Source organism: Crinia signifera, chromosome 7 (genome assembly GCF_055691185.1).
Source record: "Crinia signifera chromosome 7, ASM5569118v1, whole genome shotgun sequence".
Taxonomy (NCBI): domain Eukaryota; kingdom Metazoa; phylum Chordata; class Amphibia; order Anura; family Myobatrachidae; genus Crinia; species Crinia signifera.
The window spans coordinates 105,682,321-105,705,552 of record NC_139223.1 but is presented as its reverse complement, the minus strand read 5'-3'; the positions used below and the strand labels follow the sequence as shown (position 1 = coordinate 105,705,552).

At 42.0% G+C, this 23,232-nt stretch overlaps 1 protein-coding gene across 2 annotated transcripts in view; it reads right to left on the bottom strand.

The window, feature by feature from the left end:
* HECW2 (HECT, C2 and WW domain containing E3 ubiquitin protein ligase 2) overlaps positions 1–23,232 on the bottom strand; it is a 478,030-nt gene that overhangs the window by 278,814 nt on the left and 175,984 nt on the right. Inside the window, exons 8-11 of one of the 2 annotated variants that reach the window (XM_083153595.1) lie at positions 22,081–22,181; positions 3,337–4,617; positions 2,816–2,911; positions 1,601–1,751 (exon numbers count right to left, since the gene is read on the bottom strand). In XM_083153595.1, the coding sequence (XP_083009721.1) occupies positions 1,601–1,751; positions 2,816–2,911; positions 3,337–4,617; positions 22,081–22,181 (1,629 nt within the window). The remainder of the gene's footprint in view (positions 1–1,600; positions 1,752–2,815; positions 2,912–3,336; positions 4,618–22,080; positions 22,182–23,232) is intronic. The other variant, XM_083153596.1, reaches the window with a different exon arrangement.

Below are 23,232 nucleotides of genomic sequence, written 5' to 3'. Positions count from 1 at the left end.
TGCTTTTACGTTGATTTCAGCTGTGATTACTTGGTGATTTATCTATGTAAAATGTTTTCCATTATTTGGACTTTGGCTGTGCTAAATTTTGGACTGTCTGTTTAACATCCTGGCTCTGTTATCTCGACTTTGGCTGTGCTAACTGGCTGACTTCTATTTTGACTATTTTCTGAACCTGTAGCTATGAAACTGACAATGTACAAGACCTTGGATTGTAATTGAACTTAATTTGCCTCTTCAATGTCTGCTCTCTCCCTATCTTTACCAGACCTGGGTTGCCTAAACATCAGATTTTACACATGGTATCTCTTTTGGTGCCCAATACATATCTACAGAATAGTTATGTAATGTTGTTGGGATAACAACTGTTACTACTGTACATTCTACTAAATATCTCAAGCTTAACCCTTTGGGTGGTATGCCCAGAAATTTTCCGGGCTCAGCTGCGCTGCCGCAGTGGTCTGTCCCGGAAAATTTACCACTAATATAGGATAGGTGCGTGGCAGTGGTGTCCAGGTGTGCACCACCTCTAAAGCCCCCTGTCACACCCACCAGCCCCCCATCACCTCTGCTCCGGCGATCGTACGCCGGAGCTCCCCTGACCACGCCGCTTCCCCAGCCACCATTCATTTTAGACGTAGGCGGCAGGCTCGGGCATGTTTGGGCGGTTCGGGGGGACTCGGGAGCGCTGCAAACATCCCCAAGCCTGCCGCCTGAGGTCACTGCTGTGACTGGTGGCTGGGGCAGTGGCGGCAAGGGAGCTCAGCCTCCGGCGTATAAACGCCGGAGGCTGGTTATGGGGGAGCTGGGGGGCAGGTTCTTACGATCTGTGGTGGGTTTTGCCTGGTAGGTTTGTCCTGCCCCAGCAAAACCTTCAGATATGAAAAAAAAAACATTTATATGGCAGTAACCCAAAATCAGTTTATAGCCAAATAATATACACGTGTCTCCAAAAAAGTTCCTACGGTTGCACGCTTACTGTAAAGAAGGTATTGTATTAGCACACTTAGAAATTATGAGCTGTACTGTATGTACAGTACTTCATAATGTGCTCCATCATGCCACATCAATACTAATCACATACTCTTTGTATTTAGAGTACAATATTACAGTAGTTAAGTAAGCTCTCCCAATAAGAGCAGCCCTTTGAAATGTCAGGACTTTAGTGTTTTGCTCCTGCATGTATAGAGTGACTTGGAAGCCGCAGGGGGTGCTGGGAGGGATCCAATTGGATCCCTCTAAAAGGCAATTGTGAAAAGCCCATAGTCTATAGCAGGCATGTCCAACGTTGGCCCTCCAGATGTTGTGAAACTACACATCCCAGCATGCTTTGCCAGTTTTGCTATTAGAGAATGCTAAAACGATTGCAAAGCATGCTGGGATGTGTAGTTTCACAACATCTGCAGGGCCAACGTTGGACATGCCTGGTCTATAGTGTAATGCCAACAATGTTTGTGTTACCCAGTGCATTTTAAGACCCAAAATGCATTGCATTCTGGTCCTTAGTTAAGTAGTACTTAGCAGTTTTTGAGGTTTTGCCGGAAATGTCTATTTAGTTCATCCTGCCTTGTATATGAAACTGCTATGTAAACATTCTTACCTTCGATTAAGTTGCTCCATTTGCTGGATAGAGTTTGATCTCTGGAGAATTTGTGAAGCTGGAGGAGTTGTAGGACGTTGCCATGTTGTTGTACGATTTACGTGATCAACATAAAATATCCTACCATGGCTGTCAATGCGTGCCTCCCAGTCTATAAATAAAGTGAGACCAAAAAACCTCATAATATGAATAGATATAATACAGTAAAGTCAAAGATTTTAAATACATAAAGCCTTATAAATAATTAGGGCCAGTAGCAAATTAACCACAGTAATTTACAATGGCTAATTGACACACCTGGGGCTCTCTTTTTAGCCCGGACTACTGGCATTTATCTCAGATTTTGTTCTGCCTGCCTCAGGCAAGTGAGAGCAAATCCCAGATTATTGTTCTTCAAAGCCATGACACTTGCCACGGAAACACATAGGTCTGCAGCTTTTCACGAATTCCATGTAATTGCTTGTGGCATTGGATCATTTAGGAAAAAACAGTCTATAATTAAATAGCCCGAAGCCCGACAATTACATTTTATCAAAAAACTTACAAATAACAGATTGTTTTTTTTCAAAGCAAATCCCCCCTCCCCCCCCCCCCCCCCCAAAAAAATGAGATCAGTTCAATATTGTTAAAACTTTTGTCAACATGTGTCCTAAACTTTTTGGACTGGAATAACAGATCTACCAATCAAATAAGCATTTGTCCTTTGTACATAAGACAAACCCCAACTGCTGCAAACTGAGTCCTACTAAACAGCACGATTGACAGTTTAAGCCAAAATTGTACTTACATTAGTAGTCCTTCCTAGTGTATAAATAAGACTATAGGTTCAACTAGTATCTTAGACCAGTCCTACACATCATTCTATTTTTCAAAATAAGTGTCACCTTTGTTTTTGTTTTTTATTCTGATTGTTTATGACTATCATGTTACTATCATTTACAATACGTGCTGAGGAAATCTATGAATTTTTCCAAACTTACAGTCATGTAATTTTAAATATAACCAGCTATTTCTCATTTGTATTCTGCTACAATTAGACAATACCACCAAAAATACTATTCTGCTACAATGAGTCACTACAGACGGAAAAAGTCATAGAAGCATTCTCTCCTATACACAGTTATTGAAATATAATGCTTTTATAGGCCAGCTTTTAAGGCTAGCAAAAGCAACATTGTGAACAACTGAATAATTACAAATTAAGTAATTTCTCACTAGGTGGTAAAGCTTCATCTATTCTCTTGTATCTGATGACATCTTGTCGGACTGAAGGAAGTGACCGTACTGGTTGATGGCCATTTGCTTGAGAACCTACGAGCAATACAGACACATTGAAAAAGGCTTTCCAGTTGAGGTTGTAAAATACAAGTCTCTTATCAAGTCCATCCTTCCTGTGTTGAACAATGCCTATAAAAAGAGCTAACTATAACTTATTTCCTTTGTATATGTAAAAGTGTATCTCCTTAAACTTACGATGTGTTATATGGGATTTCTAGGTTAATAACATTAAATGATCTTCACAAGGTTAGCTGTCTGTGGCTCTATAACTTCAGTTTGCTGATTTATCATTAACTGACTGCACACGACTCAATTACTCAAGAATATCATCACTGAAATATATTATAATGAAGAGGGGGGGGGTATTAATTGCAAATACATTCCATATGAATTACACATTACTAATTCACAAAAGTAAACTATTCATTGTGTCTCATATAATAAATATAAAGGTTTACTTGCTGTGGTGCCCTCGCTTTGCAACATGGTCTGTATCGCATTTCTGGATGTCATCTGTGCTTCACCAGCCTCTTCATCCTGTGTTTGCCTGCTAGCTGAAGCTGTTTCCATATTCCTTCTCTGCCAAATTTCCTCGGTCCCTTCTCCTTCACATATTTCTGTTCCAACTTGGTCTCTATCATTCCTGTTGATATTTACTGATGGAAGGGAACACGGATTGCACACAGAAGCCTGTACCTCTGAATTTCCAGATTTGAATACACAGGCCCCACATGCACCATCTTTTGAGAAAAACATAGGTCTTTCGGAACTTTCCAAAGATGAAGAACATGTATTCGGTGTAAATTCCTCAGAAGAAACATTGAAATTAAAAATGATGCTAGTTCCATTTTTCCTTCCTTCAGCACCTCTACTAGGTTCATCAGAAGCCTGTGTATATAAATAACTGCATGCACCCACTTCTGACAATTCCTGAGAAGGTGAATGTGTTATAGGTTCTGTTATATTTGCTTCCATATTATTTCCCCCGATGCTTTTCTGCTCAAGTATGTCAGTGTTAACAGGTGAGGGTTCCTGGGCCTCCTCACAATCACATAATGCAGTTTCTACCTCAATATCAACACTTTTATTTTCTATAGCATCTTCATGCACCGCTCCAATGTCTTCCAAAGCTAAGGGATCTATAACAAAGATCTGAGTATTGCCTTCTGCATGATCTGATGTATGCATTTCTAAATTTCCATCTTCCCCTGTGTTTGATGCCATACTAAAATAACTGTCTTTTTTTCTGCTAGTACCACAATTTAATATATGTCCACCATCCTCCACTAGTGGTGAATGACACAGCACTTCCTGACGAAATTCATGTTCTTCTTCATCTGAGTCAATGTGAAGCATCGCATTGAGTCTTGTGTCAGTGGGGAAACTGCTCCTTAGCTTTGGCGATGCCCCCAACATATGTGCACTGGGGGCAGAGGCAGTAGAACTAAGTTTGGCATTGTTGCTTTGTTCAAGAGCATCAAGATAATCATTAAGGGAGTCTTGGCGACTACGAATAGGTGATGTCCTTGAAGCAGTGCTATCTATCTCTTCACAGTCTGTCTCCATAGTTATGCCAGCTCTTACCCCATCTAGCAAAGTTTCTGCATGGAGTGGACCATTGGAAAATGTAGAAGGTGGGTCATGGCCAGCAGGACTATCTTCATCATCAGAAGGCGTACCAATATCTCCATTAATAATATTTGCAGCAAGAAGTGTGCCAACTGCCTCTGGAGATGCATCTGTGTATGAATAAGGATACACAATAATCAAACACAAATATACAGTATAAAATAAGGTCATTTAAATATGTATGATACTTTTGTCATATAATAATTTCTTGTGCTTTATAAGAAAATACATCTCAAGTCAGTAATGTGACCTTTCCAATAAATTAAAACTGGTTTTCAGACAATACAGTACAACTTAAATTATCCAAATACAACTGGATAAATAATAAGGCCATTGGATAAATAGCAAGGCCATCAGCTGATGGTATGGTGCTTACATAAATTCATATTATTTGAATATTTTGAAAATGTGAAATTTCATTGTAAATAATAGCCAAAATACATTACAATAAAAAATTTTTGTTAAAGATATTTCAAGTAAAGCAAAACAGAATTGAGGGTACATCCCTGGAAGTTGCAATTTGCATATTTCTGGTGTCCTCCATAAACATTCCCTGCTGTGTGTAGCTGCTGTCAAGACAGAAGTCTGCGACTTCTGGTCAGACGGACTTGCAGCGGCTCTGGCGATGATGGAAATGAGGCGGTAGAAGTCTTACAGTGGGACTGATGAAAAGGAAAGTGCCATTTTGTGTTTGGAATAGGATTTTTTTTTTTTTGTATATTTTTCGTTGTTTTTTTTCCACTGAGGACATATGAAAATCCACGAATTAATAAATAAAAAGCGTCTTCCAGCCAACCGCATGATGATTATGGAATCATGGATGGTTAATTTGTGTATTTTCATATGTCATCAGTAAAAAAACAAGGAAAAATATACCAATATTAATATACAATAATATTAATTTAATGAAAAAATATTTTAATATTGAAAATATATATATATAAAAATATAAAGAATAACAATATTGTATGAAATGAAATAGATAATGCAGTAACTATTAAATTCTTAATTTAAAAAAACAACATTTTAGCTCAAAATCTTTTGAGAATTCGTGTTTTTTAGTTTAAATATCCACTCCATTTCTTTCTTTGACAAAGTGGTTTGAGAGTCTGTTTCTCCAAGTTCCTTTGATTTCTATGGCCTGAAATCTTGGCCATATATGGTGACTGGAACTATTATGTACAGTTCGAAAATGTTCTGATAATGAATGTGTTTGAAAACTGTTTTTGATGTTACGCAAATGTTCAGACATTCTAGTTTTTAATGCCCTACTACTACGTTCTATGTAGAAAAGTCCAAAGAAAATTGGTCAAAAGTGCTTTGCCAAATACAGAACCACCACGCACAAGAACCAAGGGATTCTGGATTCCACAGGTGTGGCACATGCGCCATGTGCAAAGCTATTAAATCCAAAGAATCTAAGAGAACCACTTTCAAAGCCAGAGACAAGGAATTCTAAACTGCACAGTTTATAACTTGTCATACACCCAGTGTTATCTATTTGGTGGAGTGTTCTTGTGGACTTTTCTACATAGGACATACTAGTAAGGCATTAAAAACTAGAATGTCTGAAAATTTGAATAACATCAAGAATAGTCTTCAAACACATTCTTTAGCAGAACATTTCCGAACTGTACATACTAGTTCCAGTCACCATATCAATGATTTCATGGCGCCATAGAAAATGTAAAAGCAACTTGGAGAAATAACTTTGGTTAAGAAAGAAATGGAGTGGATATTTAAACTAATTCCTCATGGTTTAAACAAAGATTTTCAGTTAAAATGGGTTTTATAATTTTTTTTTTTATAATTTCATATTTACTGCATTATCTATTTCATTTCATACAATATCGTTATTCTTAATATTTTATATATTTTTTTTTTCGGTACTTGTTTCCTAGCACGGCGCCCATGGCAAGTGATCGCATACCATAACTTAAGGTATGCGATGGATGCGACCGATGCAATTTCAGGGCTATTTTTAGCCTTTTCCCCTCAAAATAAAAAATCGCGTCCATCACATGCCTTAAGTTAAGGCATGCGATGCGACCGATGCGATGGACGCGATTTTACATAGGAAACAATGTTAAATGGGCCAATGGACTCGATTTTTCATTGTATACCCACCCTTATGGGTATTTTTCATGTGAAATGCCCCCCCCCCCCATTGTTAACGCCACCCCACAATGAACGCCAACCCGAAGCTTGGCGAGCGCAGCGAGCCCGGGAGGGGCGGTGGTATGCGTCCTCCGACCTTTTCATACCCACACTATCCACGTTGGCGTGGAGTTTATTTTATATAGTGTGGCAAGCGCAGCGAGCCCGAAGCGTGGCGAGCGGACGCATAATACCTGTGAAGTAATGCGCATCACCTCGCGGGGCACACTCGCTGTTAACAATGGGGGGGGCATTTGACCCATCAGGGTGGGTATACAATGAAAATTGGGGTCTGGGGGGCAATTAACAATGGGCCCAATGTAAAATCGGGTCTCAGGGACCATTTTACATGTAAAAATCACATCGATTGCGTTAAATTTATATTATTGTATATTAATATTGGTATATTTTTGTTCGGTATTTTTCACTGAGGAAATATGAAAAACCACTCATTAAAAAAAAAGCGTCTTCCAGCCAACCACATGATGATTATGGAAACTACATATTCCAAACACAAAATGGCACCCTCTGAAGATAGAGAATCAGACTTCCCATTTCCTGTTCTTCAGTCCCACCGCAAGATGGCCACTGAAAGGTGGCAACTGCTAGGTCTATCTTTCGTGGACCGTAAGTCATGGACCTACGACTTCCACTGCATCATTTCAGTCATCTCCAGAGCCGCAGGTCAGTCTGGCCAGAAGTCGCAGACTGAGTACTTCCATCATGATAACAGCTACACACAGTGGGGAATGCTTATGGAGGACACCAGAAATATGCACGTTACAACTTCTGGGGATGTCCCCTCAATGCTGTTTTGCCGCTTTTTTTTTTACTATAAATATGGAAATCCTGCATGAAATCTTTAGCCTTGAAAAAGAGTCAGTAGTGACTTGAAACATATTGGAATGATTGCATCCACCAGAACCCAGCCCAGTTAAACCTCTAGGAGCCTTGCAGGGTGTGTTTGTTCATCCCGGGAATACTCTGCATTTACTATCCTATGCTCCAATGCCACCACTGGGTAAGGGATCATCCTGTGTGCACCATAGGTTTTTTTTAGTTTTTTTTTTATCTACCCTTTTATCGTGTCTATTGCATTTTTATGTATAGAAGTATAGAAACATAGAATTTGATGGCAGATAAGAACCTCTTGGTCCATCTAGTCTGCCCCTTTTTTTAAACATAATACCTCAAACCATATTTGATCCTTATTTTTTTGTAAGGATATCAATATGCTTATCCCAAGCATGTTTAAATTGTACTACTGTATTTGCGTCTACCACCTCTGTTGGGAGGCTATTCCACTTATCTACTACTCTTTCTGTGAAAAAATTCTTCCTCACATTTCCCCTGAATCTTCCTCCCTGTTCTGTTGCTCCTCTTCCTGTGGAGAATGTCTCCCTGTACCTTGTTAAAGCCCTTGATATATTTGAAAGTTTCTATCATGTCCCCCCTTTCCCTTCTCTGCTCTAAAGTATACATATTAAGATCTTTTAGTCTTTCCTGGTACGTTTTGTGATGTAGGCCATGCACCATTTTAGTTGCTCTTCATTGAACAGTCTCTAATGTATTTATATCCTTCTGGAGATATGGCCTCCAGAACTGAAAACAATACTTGTCTAATAAATTTGTTTTGTGAGTGCTTGAGCTGACCATTTTCCTTGCCAACAGCTCTTTGCGCCTCTGCAGATTTGTGTCCATCAGAAACAAATTTTTACAGGTTTACTATACCTGGGATTAAGTACAGTGGCCAAAATACAGTGACCTGATTTCAAAAGATCCTGATTGAGGAGGCAATTGACGATGAGGGTGTTGGTGGTATGGATTGTCTGCACATGGATACAACAGAAAAAAGGGAGCCACTGTAGGTGTCGCTGGACTGATTACACTTTATGCCCAAGTTTCTGAATTTGAATTACTTTTAAAGAATGCGCTGCAAGTGATGTATAAGGGAGGATGTTACTAAGTTTCTAGGTGGCTGCCATCCTTACTCCTGCTTACTATGGCTTTACAAAGGCTACATACTGTATGGCTTGACAGTTGTAGTCTGGATTTAGGTCTTGTGCACAGGCATGACATTGGGCTTTTTTATCCTATGGGCAACAACTGTCTCCAATGTTGCCTTATTTAAGCCAGTGGTAGCCAACTCCAGTCCCCAACAGTTCACATTTTCCAGACAGACTAGCTGCTGCAAAGGTGCACTCATTACTCACTAACACATTTTAAAGATCCACGGGTGGAGCTTATTACTTCACTTGTTATTCTGTGAGGAGATCTGGAAAACATTAACTGTTGGTAGCTCTTGAGGACTGGAGTTGGCTACCCCAGATTTAAACAAACCACTACTTTACACTGCAATCACACCATGTTGTATCATTTTTTCTAGGGGTCACCTATTCTACCCAGGTTAATCCTATGGAATGATCCCAATGCAGCCATACCTCACCTGGTACATTGTTAGTGAGGAATGCACAACTGGTGGAAGTTATTAAAAACACCTGCACCAATCCTGCATTTTGCTTACGCTCATAGTTTTCTGTTTTGTCTCTGTGACCTACCTATTGCTGTACTACCCAAATCATATGCATTGTGTTCATTGTTTTCAAGCCTGTAAAGCTCCTTGAGCCTGTTGGAGAAGATGCTCTATATTAATAAAATTTACATCCCTATCATCAGAATTCTTATAGTCAACATCGTAGCCAGCTACACCAATATCCTCCTCATCCTGTCTACAGTGATATCATCAATCTCAATGTCAGCATGTTGACTGGCGCTACTCCTCCCAATGCTTGCAAAGGATGTGCAAAATATATTTATCCTCCCATGAATTGCCACCATCAGTATTGCGCCATGTCTCTGAATGCCGTTCTGTCATTTAATCTTGGATGTCATCTTGCCACCTAAAACTCAACATTTCCAAAACAGAATTATTTTCCCAACAGCCAAGTGTAGTACAGTATTGTACAGTATTGGTAGGGTCAAGCCTAGACATCGCAAACCGTGGACACACTTGGACTCTGCTTGGTAATTTGTGATTTCTGAATGCACAGTTAGTTACTGTGCATTAACAAGCTTTTATTTTTATTTTTAGAGAGGCTGAAGGGCTTCCATCTCCATAAGCTGTCATGTACATAGGTCAAGGCCTTAGCCTTTCCTTGCAACAACCTGTTGTAAATAGCATGTTGCCAAGTTAGCATTTCTATATAGATAGTTAAAATAGTTTTTGGTTATTAATTATTATTATTAGGTTGTTTATGTTTAAACTGTGTGCACTTACGCACTGCAGTAAATCAACTACTCAATAATGTCTTAATGCAACTTTCTGGTTTTCAGGTCCAGAAGACATCTTTTTAAGATGACTGCGGTAAGTTTAAGATGGAAACTTTACATTATAACTGCATGAATTTGAACTAGGAGACATCTCAGATAAGTGTGTTCTGTAGCAGTGAAAGTAAAAGGATGTCCTGTACAATTGTAAATATCCAACCCCTTATAGCATCATTAGGTGGCATTGGCACCATTCTCCTCCATGGGCAGCACCATGACACTTCGTCATCATCTAACACCACATGGTCCTGTCAGGATTCGCTTAACAGCAGAGGATTGTCTCAACTAGTCTAGATTCTGGGATCAGAGATCTACGTCACCCCGAAGCGTGGCGAGCGGATGCGGTTACATGTCCTCCCGACCTTTTCATACCCCCACTATCCACATCAGCGTGGAGTTTATTTTATAAAGTGTGGCTAGCGCAGCAAGCCACCGAGCCCGAAGCGTGGCCAACGTGGATAGTGGGGGCATGAAAAGGTTGCTGCGCTTACCACTCTTCAGGGTGACGTGGATAGTGCGGGTGTGCATGGGTGCTTTTAAAATGAAGTACCATAACATCTCATTGTGGGTGCCTATACAATGAAAAATCGTATCACACCGCAAATGGCATGAGATGCGATCTGCGGGCAGGGGTACACTAAAAATTAACTAAGGAAAATCGCATCGCATAGCACCGCAAAATTGCAATTTCACTACGCAGAATAGCCCACTAAGCAAATAGCTTAGTGGGCGCCCTGCAAATACGCAAGTACCCAATAAATTGTTGTATTTTTGGCCCCTGGTTTAAGATTCATTATTTCCCAGTTTAATCTGTATCAGTATTGTTGCTATATAGAATGGAGTTTATTACGATAAACAACAATAGCATCAGGTATTAGAAATAAAAATCTTCCTATAGAAATCAAATAGCTATACATCCATCCGTCTAAAAACAATTGTATTAACATATAATTTCTTACTCGTATTAAAGACAAGGGTAAAGGGTAAGGGGAGGAAGTGGGAAGTACATATCTCTCACTTTACATCCTATCCTCAGGTGACATATTTAGCCGAAACTCCATGGCCCATCTCAGGGAGAAGAGTGGCAACATATCAGTAACCATAGCAAGCATTCCTAAGTAGAAATTTGTCTCAACAGGTACCAAGTGATGGACTCAAAGATTTTTTGTATATGGGTCTGAACCTGCTGGTCTAGGCTGAGAATGTACAGTAGATCCCATTTTTTATAAAAGCGGGGAGCACCTTTCTCTAGGTCTGGCAGTAGAGCCTGTCTTTCATAAAATAATACATTGAGCATTGCCTTTTACAGTTCCATAATAGTAGGGGATCCTTTATGTATCTAGTGTGTGAGAATCAATTTCTTGGCCACTGTTAAGATAATCGTTAGAACCGGTATAATCTGAGATTATTAAGGGCCAAGGTCCCATACCCGGAAGTCCAGAAACAAGCAGCCGGATGTTTTCGGACTCGTAAAGCATATATGTTATTAATATAATTCATCAAACTATCCCAGAAGAGCCTGATCCTCCCGCACTCCCAGAAGTTATGGTAATATGAGGCATTAGACCTCTGGCATTTGTAGCAACATCCAGTGTCGCTGGGGACAAAGTGCGTCCTCTGTATTGGGGCAACATACTGTATGCTCTGTTTAAAAAATGTATGTGGATCTCCTGCAAAGCAGCAAACTGCAGGTATTTCATTGTGAGTGTCAATTTAGCAAATAGGTCAGGCAGTGCGGATAGGTCAGGAATATCCGGCAGCCACCTGGAGTGTAGCTGTTGGTGGTGATATGACGTTCTAGAACTAATAAAAGCAGAATATAGATATCTAATTCGCTAACCCAGAACACAGTCAGGCCTTAGCAAAGATACTATTAGATCCATCTCAGTGTCCTTCACCATAGAGGGTAATATAGATTGTGCAAAATGTCTGGATTGGAGGTACCACCGGGGTCAAATACATTGTGGATGTTGGACATGCCTCTCCAACCAATAAACTCTGTGTTTTCCAGACCCGGGATGAATTGGGGGTTACCCCACAATGTAGTGAATGGAGAGCTGGTAAATCTTCTGTGTAGTATTTTATTTATTTTTTCCCAAGACCTATATGTGTCCCTGAACAGTATGGAGTCTCTAATCTGCTTAGGTATTAATTTGTATGGAGCATGTAACCAGGCAGCTGGGGAGTACAGTGAAATATTTGCTTCTGGAGAGAGGGGGTGGTGTATTCAGATCTGACTGTGAACCAATCTGTGATGTATCTAAAGTGAGAGGCCTGTGCAAATAATGATATGTCAGGCATGTCAAACCCTCCTCCAGGTTTGGTGAGTCGTAGGCTGTCAAATGGTACTTTCCCGCCCAGGCAAACAATAAATAATGATTTAAATTTCTGTAGGTCTACGGTTCGCTAACATCTGTAGAATATAGGATAGTTTGGGAAAGGCTATTTATTTAATGACAGCTATCCTGCCCAATAAAGACAAGGAGAGTGTAATCCAACCAGTTAGTAATTTATCTATCATTACATAAGAGGGAAGTATATTAACGTTGTATAGATCTCCTAGTTTATTAGGGATTAAAATCCCTAGATATTTAAGGGTTGTTGAGCAAATTGTGAATTGGGAGGTGGAAGTAGAGGAAGTGAAGTATGTAGGGGGTGTGCATAGGGATAGTAATCGGGACTTATCATAGTTCCCACAAAATCCTGAGAAAAGGGAGAAACGATGCAAGATCTGTTGTATGGCAGGGATTGAGGTATGGGGGTTAGATATAAATAAGAGCATGTCATCCACAAATAGACTGAACTTCACCTCAGAGGAACCCACTAATATTCCCATAAAAGCCTGTGAGGTGCGGAGAGTTATTGCAAGGGGTTCCACTGCTAAAGCAAATAACAGGGGTGACAGGGGGCAGCCCTGTCTAGTCCCCTTGAATATGGAAAGTGGAGCCGAAAGATAGCTATTTCTTAGAATTTGGGAGGAGGAGTTAGAGTACAATAATTTAATGGTGCGAATGATGTCAGCCGGAAGCCCAAACCTCTCCATAGTATAAAATAGGTGATCCCATGTAACAAGGTCAAATGCCTTCTCCCCATTTGGAGACAGTAAGGCGTATGGGTCTGTGCTACCAACCGACTCCAACCACTGCATAACTGTAAGTCTTGTGGACAATAAGTACAGAATGACGGCCCCAGACAAATCCGGTTTGGTCAGGGTGCACCAATGTTAGGGAGCTTAAGTTTAAGTCTATCTGCTAGAATTTCTGTGAAAATCTTGTAGTCAGAGTTTAAAAGGGAAATTGGTCTATAAGAGCCAGGCAGCAGTGGGTCTCTACCTGGTTTATGGATAATTTTGAGAATAGCCTAATTAAAATACTGTGGAGGAGGGACGCCTTTTAATATTGAGTTATAAAGGGCACATAAGGGGGGATGTTGGCCACGTAATAAGTTAGATAGCAGTCTACTAGATCTGTTTCCATTTTTATGAAATCTGGCCTGGGATAAAAATGTAAGTTTAGATTCTAGTTGGGATAGCAATGCATCAAAAATAGTTTTCTGCTCACAATATATGGCTTTGTTGGTCAGTGTGGGGGATCTCTGAAATGCCTGATAAGCTTCAATTAATTTAGACTGGGAGTCTAGGTATAGTTGTTGGGATTCTTTTTTATGTTTGGTTGTGTAAGAAATAATGGATCCTCTAATGCAGGCATTCCCAACCACAGTCCTCAAGGCACACCAACAGTGCAGGTTTTGTAGATCCAGGCTTGAGCACAGGTGACTTAATTAGTACCAGAGTGATTCTGATTAAACCATTTGTACTGAAGCCTGGATATCACTAAAACCTGCACTGTTGGTGTGCCTTGAGGACCGTGGTTGGGAATGCCTGCTCTAATGACAGGTTTTGAAGCCTGCCAAAGCAGGAGTGGCGTCTCCTCCTCCGCCTGAAGATTATGCTTAAAGTCCGTCCATGAGGCTTTCAGCATATTGTGGACGTTTTTAGAATCAGTAAGCTGGATTGGGAAGCGCCGCTGTCTAATAGGGCCTTTGTCTACAAATGTTGCCAATGAAACCCAGCCAACTCCATGATCTGATAAGGTAATAGATTCCAGTACTGAGTCTAACACTCTACGAAACAGTGTCGAGGACATAAGAATATAATCGATTCTTGAAAGAAAGCCATGGGCAGCCAAAAGAAACGTGTACTCCCGTTCAATCGCATGGCAGGCCCTCCAAACATCAATCAGGTGTAACTGGGTCAGGAGGTAATGAATTCCATATTTAGGGGCCACCGAATTTCTATCCAAGGTATTAGAGGCAGTAAGGTTAAAATCCCCTGCCAAGGCAATGTTTTGGTGGGCATATGGAAGTAACTTGGTGGCTCTGTTTAAGAAAAACTGGCTATAGTTAGTGTTATGTTAGCAAGAATATAGCGGGTCTTATGTATGCACAAACAATATATATTAGAAAGTGTATAGTTACGTATCACTGTACTATGGCTTGAGGTAAAAAAGTCCTTACAGGATCACCCTTTGTGCTGTATTTATAAAAGGATGCTTACAGTAAGCTTACATTCACAATGAGAGCAAAGTTTTATGGGTGGGGAGGACATATCCCACTCTGGGTATAAAAGTAGCACCATACAGACCTAAAAAGAATATTATTCCATTATTGTTAAAGACTTTGTTACAAACAGTATTACACAATGCACATTTTTTCTTCTCTTTTATGAAATACATCGGAGGAGTATAGAGTGAATATAACAGGACTTTTTTACCTCAAGCCATAGTACAGTGATACGTAACTATACACTTTCTAATATATATTGTTTGTGCTCAATTATAATTTCACCAGTTTCTTGTTTTGAATTGCATATTTTGGAGGATCCGAACTATTCCTCCCTTGGTGTTGTTGCTATTGCTGCACATTGGCGCAGCAGGTGCTGTGAAAAATTTTGTTTAGTTAGGTATAGTTACGTCAGCTATGGTATAGCGTCCCTCTGGGTCTATTTGTAGGGAATGAGTTGAGATGGGAATATTTTTTCTGACAAGGATAACCACTCCCCTCGCCTTTGAATTATATGGGGCAGAAGAGAGGACTGACCAACCCAATGGGCAGTATTCAATGAGAATACTGGCGACGTGCAGCGAATTCTGTTTAGGATTCGCTGCACATTCGCCACTGCTCGCTGCGTTCCGGAGCCTCGCCGGCTCCAGTATTCAACGAGTCAGGGGCTCGCTGCCCCTGACTGGCGAATTTTAACTCCTGCGGCGATGCCGCAGGGAGCCCGAGGACGGCGGCAGGCAGAGGGATGGAAGTCTCCCTGCCTGCCCCAGAACGTTTGTGGGGGGGAGGTGGGCTCCCTGGGTGCCAGGCAGCACAGGCTGCCCCCCGGGGGTGCCAGCAGGGGACCGGGTATATTCACTACACCCGATCATGCATATGTAATGATCGGGTGAAGTAAATATATGAATATCTAATGAGCGGCTCGGCTCCGGCCCCCTGCTGGCTGGTCTGTGTAAAAAAAAATATATATATATATTTTTTTTAAATTAAATATATATTCATGTGCTTACAGCACATGAATAAAAATAGCATGCCCCTCCTCAGAATAAAATTCCTGATTTTTTTACACCAATTGTAAAAAACAAAACACTTTATTTTAAAAGTTCACATTCCACTTCACCATAAAAAGATAGCGATTGCTACTCGGTGAATCATGACGAAAAAAAACTTGAAATGTATTCGCCATCTGGTCCTTGAATATGGTGATTCACCGTTTTAGTCAAAAATTCGCCTTACAGCACAAAATCGCCATAAAAACCTGGCGAATCAGCCTCATTGAATACCGCCCAATGTGTTTAGTTTGAGGATTTCTAATGGGACTAAATGTGATTCTTTTATTACACTTTGCTGGAGAGAGGAAACCCCCTTGTTAAATGTCCCACATTTTAAAGAGGTCATGTATTATTTAACAAATGTGGTGACTTAGAGCATGAGGGCCAGAATTGTGTGCAACCTATCTGGTGTTAAGTAGAGTCTGTGGAGCAGTTTGATATGCATTTTGGTATGGTTTAAGCTTTTGTACATAGAGTATGATGAGAGGAATATTTAGCTCCATTGTGCCGCAGTCACTTCCATGCCTAATTCAGCTTCCAATTTCCTCTGAGCGTTGGATTTAGTAGGGGGTGTCAAGTCTTGTAGGGATATATACCAAAAGGAAATGTCATGTTTCGAATTAAACTGGAGATAACAGCGGATAGTAGTGGAGTGGTAGGGTTGCTGTCCTTAGGGATGGATTGCCACCAATGTCAGATTTGGAAATAGCGCAAAAGTTTGCTATTCGGGAGACAAAATTTCTGTTGCAGACTTGGGAAAGACAGTAATAGGTCTGCCAGCGTAACTACTCCACAAGCAGACCATCGTGCTTACTCAAATTAGGAATAAGAGTTGACAGGGTTTGGAGGGAGATACTATTTAGCGTGTGGGAAGAAAGTGGGAGTCTAGAGATTAACCTATTCCAAATCATTAAAGAGGCATTCCTGGATGGGAGCATAGAGGTCGGGGTGGGTCTTAAACACTTGGGGATTAAGAAAGCATATTTGAAAGGGTATAGGGCACTTGGGGAGGTGAGCCGAGCAAATATCAGAGTTTGCTCTAAAATAGTTCTTCAATTGAGCCAGAATAGCTGATTCATGGTATAGAGTTACATAAGGCAGATTTAAATGGAATTTGGCTTCAGGAAGGGTAATTTTAGAATGGGCTAGCTTAGGGGGGCAAGAGGACCAAACATATTTAGTCATAACCTTAGTACATTCTTGCAGGATCTTATTTGGGATAACATATGGAATTGTACGGAATAGGTACATCAACTTTGGTAATAAAGTCAATTTAAAGGCAGCAAGACGGCCTAGCCAGGAAATATCAAATGAGAGCCAGGATTTAGTTAAAGTGGTGATGGATGCAATGAGAGGAGGGGAATTTACCTCAAAGACTTTAGAGGGGTCAAGTGGAATATTTATACCTAAATATTTAATTTCTACAGAGCGCCAATTATAGGGATATAGAGTGGAGAGTTGGGAGGGAGTTAGAGAGATTGATCGGAAGGGCATTATCACGGCCTGGACTATCTGTGTTCCCGGCACTGACCTGGGTGCACCAGTGGAGGGCGCAGGGAACCGGAAGCGGGGAGGCTTGAGGTAGCTGGAGCTCATGCACGGAGGATAGATGTGGATGATCTGCCGGGGACACTTTGGATTGGCTGAGACCTAAAGCAGAGGCGCGGGGTCTAAGCCGACAGTGGTATTCACCAGGGACCCCCGCAAGGGGATATGGACTTACCTGCAACTGCCGACCAGGTCGCGGCCCTCTGCCCAGGTTCCTCTGTGGCTTAGGCAGGGTTGATACTCTGGAGTCTCTAGAGCAAGGATGTTGAGGGGTACTTAAACCATCGATGGTGATCGATGGCACTGAATGCTTGATAGCAACACGGAGGGCACAGAGGAATATGAATAGCAGGAGATACACAGTATTGGGGACTGAGTACCGTGGGATGCGGCCTGGGAGCCGGAGGAAACACAATGGTGATCACTGGGGGTCGCTGAAGATCACTGGGGATCACTGGAGATCACTGGGGATCGCTGGAGCGGCCTGGGAGCCGAGAGGAGACGGGCATGGGAAGCCACTTGTATCCGGACGCTGAGGAGACAACCTGGGCTGCACAGAGAAGACACACCGCAGATGGAACTCGTGGAAGCTTCTGGCAGGAGTGGAATGACCAGGGACGCTAAGAATGACACAAGTAACAGGGGACTCAGGAAACCGGACCTCTGGAGCAAGTGGGGAGTCTTGACAGGAGCTGACGCTGGAGAACTCTCAGGGGAAACTGACGAGTTGTTCAAGACGGGGAGGAGACTGTGAGAAAGGCTTTTATCCCTCCAGGTAATGAGGGAATCAGACGCAGGTGATTTAATCAGCCGCAGCAACAGCACACAGACCAGGAAGTGAGTGAGAGCTTACCTGGATCATGTGACCCGCAATCTGACCAGGGAATACACCTGGAGCTCTAAGTGACGCAGGAGACATCCCGCCAGGGATTAGACTGTACCGGCAGCTGATCTGCGGAGTATATTACCCCAGCGTGCTGGTAAGGGGCGCACGCGAGCGGTCTGAGAACCGGGGTTCCTGACAGGCATCTGTCTTTGTAGTGTTCAATTTGTAATATGAAGCCGCACTATAAAGTTTTAGAATTTCATGTAGAGTGGGGAGAGTCTCCTTGGGGTTCGTGATAAAGAGGAGGACATCGTCAGCAAACAAGCATAGTGTGTGGGTGGAATCCCCAATCTTCAGACCCGGGAGTTGGTCAGTATTGTGTATTCTCGCAGCTATGGGCTCAATAGCCAGTGTGAAAATCAGTGGGGAAAGGGGAAACCCTGTCTCGTTCCATTAGATATAAGAAAGGAGTCAGATAAGAAACCATTGCTGTACATACAGGCTGAAGGGAAGCTGTATAGAGCACAAATAGATGACAGGATCTGGTCTCTAAAACCAAACTTAGTGAGTACCTCACGCATATACAACCAGCTTAGGCGATGAAAGGCCTTCTCCGTATCCAAGGAGTGGATCCTCCGCAGCAGGAGGTCTCCATCAGGTGGAAAAGAATCTATCAAATCAAATACTCTGCGCGTGTTGTCAGAGGCCTGTCTGCCAGGGACAAACCCTGCTTGATCCGGGTGTATCAGCAAAGGTAGGATAGAGTTTATATGAGTAGCTATCATTTTTGCATAAATCTTTACTTCACTGTTCAGTAAAGCTATAGGTCTATAGTTTTGACAATAAGCTGGGTCTTTGCCTGGCTTAGGGAGCGTGACTATTTGGGCCTCCAACATCTCTCTAGGGAGGGAACCTAGTAAAGTAACAGTGTATTTTAAGTTAGTCAGAAGTTAACTGTTCTTTTTTTGATGCATAGAAACCATTAATAAAACCATTGGGTCCAGGAGCTTCAACCTTAAGCAAAGATTTAATAGCTAGTTCTACATCGCCAGAGGTCCAGGGGGCATTAAGGTTGGCCAATTGGTCTGCAGATAATGAGGGCAAATTTACAGAGTCTAAAAACAAATTTATTGAGGCAGGGGACGGCTGAGGTATAGTAAAGTCTTGCGATAAGTTATAGAGACTTGAGCAGTAGGTAGCAAACTGATTAGATATGTCTTTGGAGTTTAACAATTTAACATTAGATAAGGAGAAAACTTGGGGTATCCTATTTTTGGCTGGTTGCATCCTTAGTTTGCAGGCTAACATTTTACCTGATCTATTACCAAAAAGGTAGAACCTCTGTCTCAGCCTATTTAGAGCAGATTGTGTGTTAGCTAATAGTAATTTTTGAAGTGTGCTGCAGACTTCAGAAAGTTCTTTACGTAGAGACAGGGATGGCGATACTTTATTTTTTGCATCTAGTTCCTTGATTTTTGCCTCCAAGGCATTTTGGTGGGCAATGGATTGTTTTTTAAGAATAGCGCCTGCTTGTATGGCGGCTCCGCGGGTGACTGCTTTAAGAGCACACCAATGTGCAGAAAGTGAGGTTCCTGGGGGGAGTTGGTAGTTAAGTAATTGGCAATTACCAGAGATAATTTTTTTAGATATGGGATTGGACAGGAGATGGGGAGACAGACGCCAAGGGCGTGGGGGCATGTTGCGGTAATCAATCTGCCAAAGCCACAGGATAGACCATGTGATGGGAAGGATGTCCATTTTCTTGGTGTGTTGGAGCGTCCATTTGTCCCCCAACACCATGTGTATCCTAGAATAACTTTTATGAACCGTGGAGTAAAATGTATATTCCCAGCTAGTCAGGTCATATGTCCTCCATATGTCGTACAAGTCATATTCATCACAATTAGCGAAGGAATGGAACTTAGTTAGAGTTTGGTGCATATACAGATACCAATGTAACCAAAGTGTTGTCCAACATACCATTCCATGAATTTATATGTTGATATTTTTCATGGTTTTTCTTTAAGGCAACAAAGTAGTTTGACCTAAGTTAATAGTATAAAAATTCTGTTTGGTAAATAAAAATATATTTAGCATTTTGCACAAAAACAGTGATATTATACAAACATTTTCATTAAACATTTTAAAAAATCCAATATTTATTCTTACAGTGAAATTTTACATTTCTGAGTTAAAAAAATAAATAAAACAAAGCTATGATATTCCAGACAAAAAACCTTATAGTTTCACATGTCCCATTAACCCTTTCACTGGTAATCCCGAGAATTTTCCGGGCTATGCCTTATAGCCCAGGCTGGCAAGCCTGAAAAATTCTCGGGATTGCCAGTGATCGCTCCCTCCCCTCCACCACGCCCCTGGCTCACCCCGCCCCCTGGCTGTTACATTACAGCCTGGGTCGCAGCAGGTAGGGACGGGGAGCCGGGGGGTGCAGGGCCGGGCAGAGGCTGATTGATAGTTTAGCGGCGCTGCCCGGACCTAGGGATGCAGTGGTGGTTTTTTTTTTTAAGGGAGCGCTCCCCATAAAAAACTCACCCAGTGGGGAGCTCTCCGGAAAAAAAAACTCACCACTGAAGGGGTTAAGGCTTCTTACACATGATCTGACATTTCAGAAACCTGTTGTAACTCTTCCACTCAAACTCCAAAAAGCAATGAAATTCCTATCATTAAGGCTGGCACCTTAATGGACGTGTTCGCTGTGCAATACAGATATGGTACGCCATCACAGCCTGTGGGTAAGTGCAGACTCAGCACTCTCACAATGGTGGAGCTGCTGAATCACAGATTTGTGTGCTCATTGGAATACACACATGCAGTCTATGCAAAGGTCGAAGCAGAAGACCAAGCTGCTCAGATGAGGCAATAGTGGTGTTAATTGGAGGGAGGAGACAGAACAGTGTGGATGGGGGAACAGAGATGTGTGGATAGGGGGAAGACTCAGCAACACTGATGGGGGGACAAAGCAACACAGATGGGTGGAAAAAAGTGGTTCAGACGGGGAAGGTAAGAGTGATGCAGTGGGGGGGAAAGAGTGCAACAGATAGGGTAAAGAGAATGGTGCAGATGGGGGAAAGACAGCAGCAAAGATGGTGGGGAGATAGAGCAGTGTGATTGGTTGGACAGTGCTGTGTGGATGAGGGAAACAGAGCAGCACAGATGGAAAGACACAGTGGCATGGATGGGGGGCAGAGAAGCATGGAGAGGTTAAGTATTTCTACCTACCCTTGGGAGTGGCAGCTAGGCCTAATCCTTTGGGTGTTGGCTAGGAATAACACCCCACCACCACACCCCGGGCCATAGCCCTAACAGTGACCTCAATACTTACCTTGTCGGCAATGTCAGCTAAATGAATGGGGTAAGAGTGGTGAGGATAGGGGGGAGATTATGCAGAAGGGAGACAGAGTGGTGCGCATGTGGCGTAAAGATCCAAATAAGTTAAAAACAGGGGCATGGATGGGTAGAAAACTGATAAAGATGGGAGAGTTGACAGTGTGGCAGAGTGATGTTGAAGACAGCGAACAGAAAACGGTGGTACGGACAAGGCACAGATGGGGAAAGACAGATGGTGCAGATAAATTAGTACAGACTAGCACAGATGGGAGAACACAGCAGTAGGGTTTGGGGAAGACAGAGTAGCATGGAAGCGTATAATGGAAGTAAGTGTAGATGCATAGACCGTAGATGGGTATTATACAGATGGAGCCCCTGTCATCCTGGCAGCTCCCACCAGGGGGCATGCAAGCACGAGACGCATGCGCGAAGACTGGGACACGCGTGCGCATGAGACGCACGTGCGTCACAGTTTTAATGGAGTCCCTCTCTGCCGGCGCTCGCCAGAGGGGAGGTGCTGGCGGGTGCCGGCACTGAACAAGAGGGGCTCCATCTGTAGTTTAACCAAAATGTTTGAGGGAGCTAAATGTGTATACTTAATGAGATGGATGTATGGAGTGAGAAAGTAAATAGACAATTACTGTGCTTCTAAGTTTGTATACTGCACATACACAGAATGTAAATACACATTTTATGCAAAAACAAACAAACAAACTAAAATAAAAAAGTGTACTTTTGTAATGTCAATTTCTTACCATCATGAACTGATGATGTTATTTCAACTTTAAACTGTAAATATCCACTGACATGATCGGTCGGGAGTCTTCTCCCCAGATTATAGCTCAGAATCTGGTCACTGAAAGCAGGCCGGACATTAGTAATTAATACAGAAATTTACAGGTTATTTAAAAATAAAAAAATAATATAGAATATGAGATAGAGGTTAGAATGTGCATCCTTACAGTAAGAACTTATTTATACACAACATTACTAACCAATAGTCACTGGCTGGAAAGTAATATCCCTTTTACACCAAGGAATAACCCAGGTTGGACCCAGGTCAGACCCAGGTCAGCGTTGGTGTAAAAGGGGACAACCCAGGTCCAGTAACAATGGTCTCCTACCCAGGTCCTGACCAGGGTTGAACACTGGTTGGACCTGGGTCGTGGGCGGTGTAAATGGTCCTAACCCAGGTTGGGACATCCAGGTAGTGCTGCAAGGATACCAGAGTGTATCCTTGCAGCATACAGCCTTTCCACAGTGCGCTGCAGTGGCAATAGACAGCAGCCAGGAAGGATACAGGCGGTGCACACAGAAATCATAATTGGATGCAGTATAATTTATATTATTTTTTGGGGGGGGGGGAATCGGGGGAGCACATGGGAGATGCTGCACTTTTATACCGCTATGTAGGCTTGAGAACTGAATAAAACTTTTTGAAAAATATTTTACAAAATAGACAAACCAACATTTTTCAATGCTAACTTGTCATGTCTTTTAATTTTTATTTTAAATCATTGAGGGAAGGTTGGCTGGCAGTTTATCAGTCCTAAAATTGAAATTTTTTTATGTCATCCATAGGGAAAAGCAGTGCTGACCCAGGTTCAGTGTAAACGGTGCAGACCTGGGTCTGACCTGGGTCTCAGTGCTGTGTAAATGGGGTATGAAGCTGGGTCCAACCCTGGAAACTCCTGTGTTCAAAGACCAGGGTCCGGCCAGGGATTTTGGTGTAAAAGGGAAGTTACGCCTGTTGGTTGATCCAGGGCACTGCCTGAAAAAATGATGTTAAGATAATACTTTGGTTGGGTACTCACGGGGAGAATTATTAACCCTGGTAAAATAATAAAGTGGTTGGTGATAATGTACCCATCTCTACAGTACCGGTCATTTTAAAAACACTGGGGCAG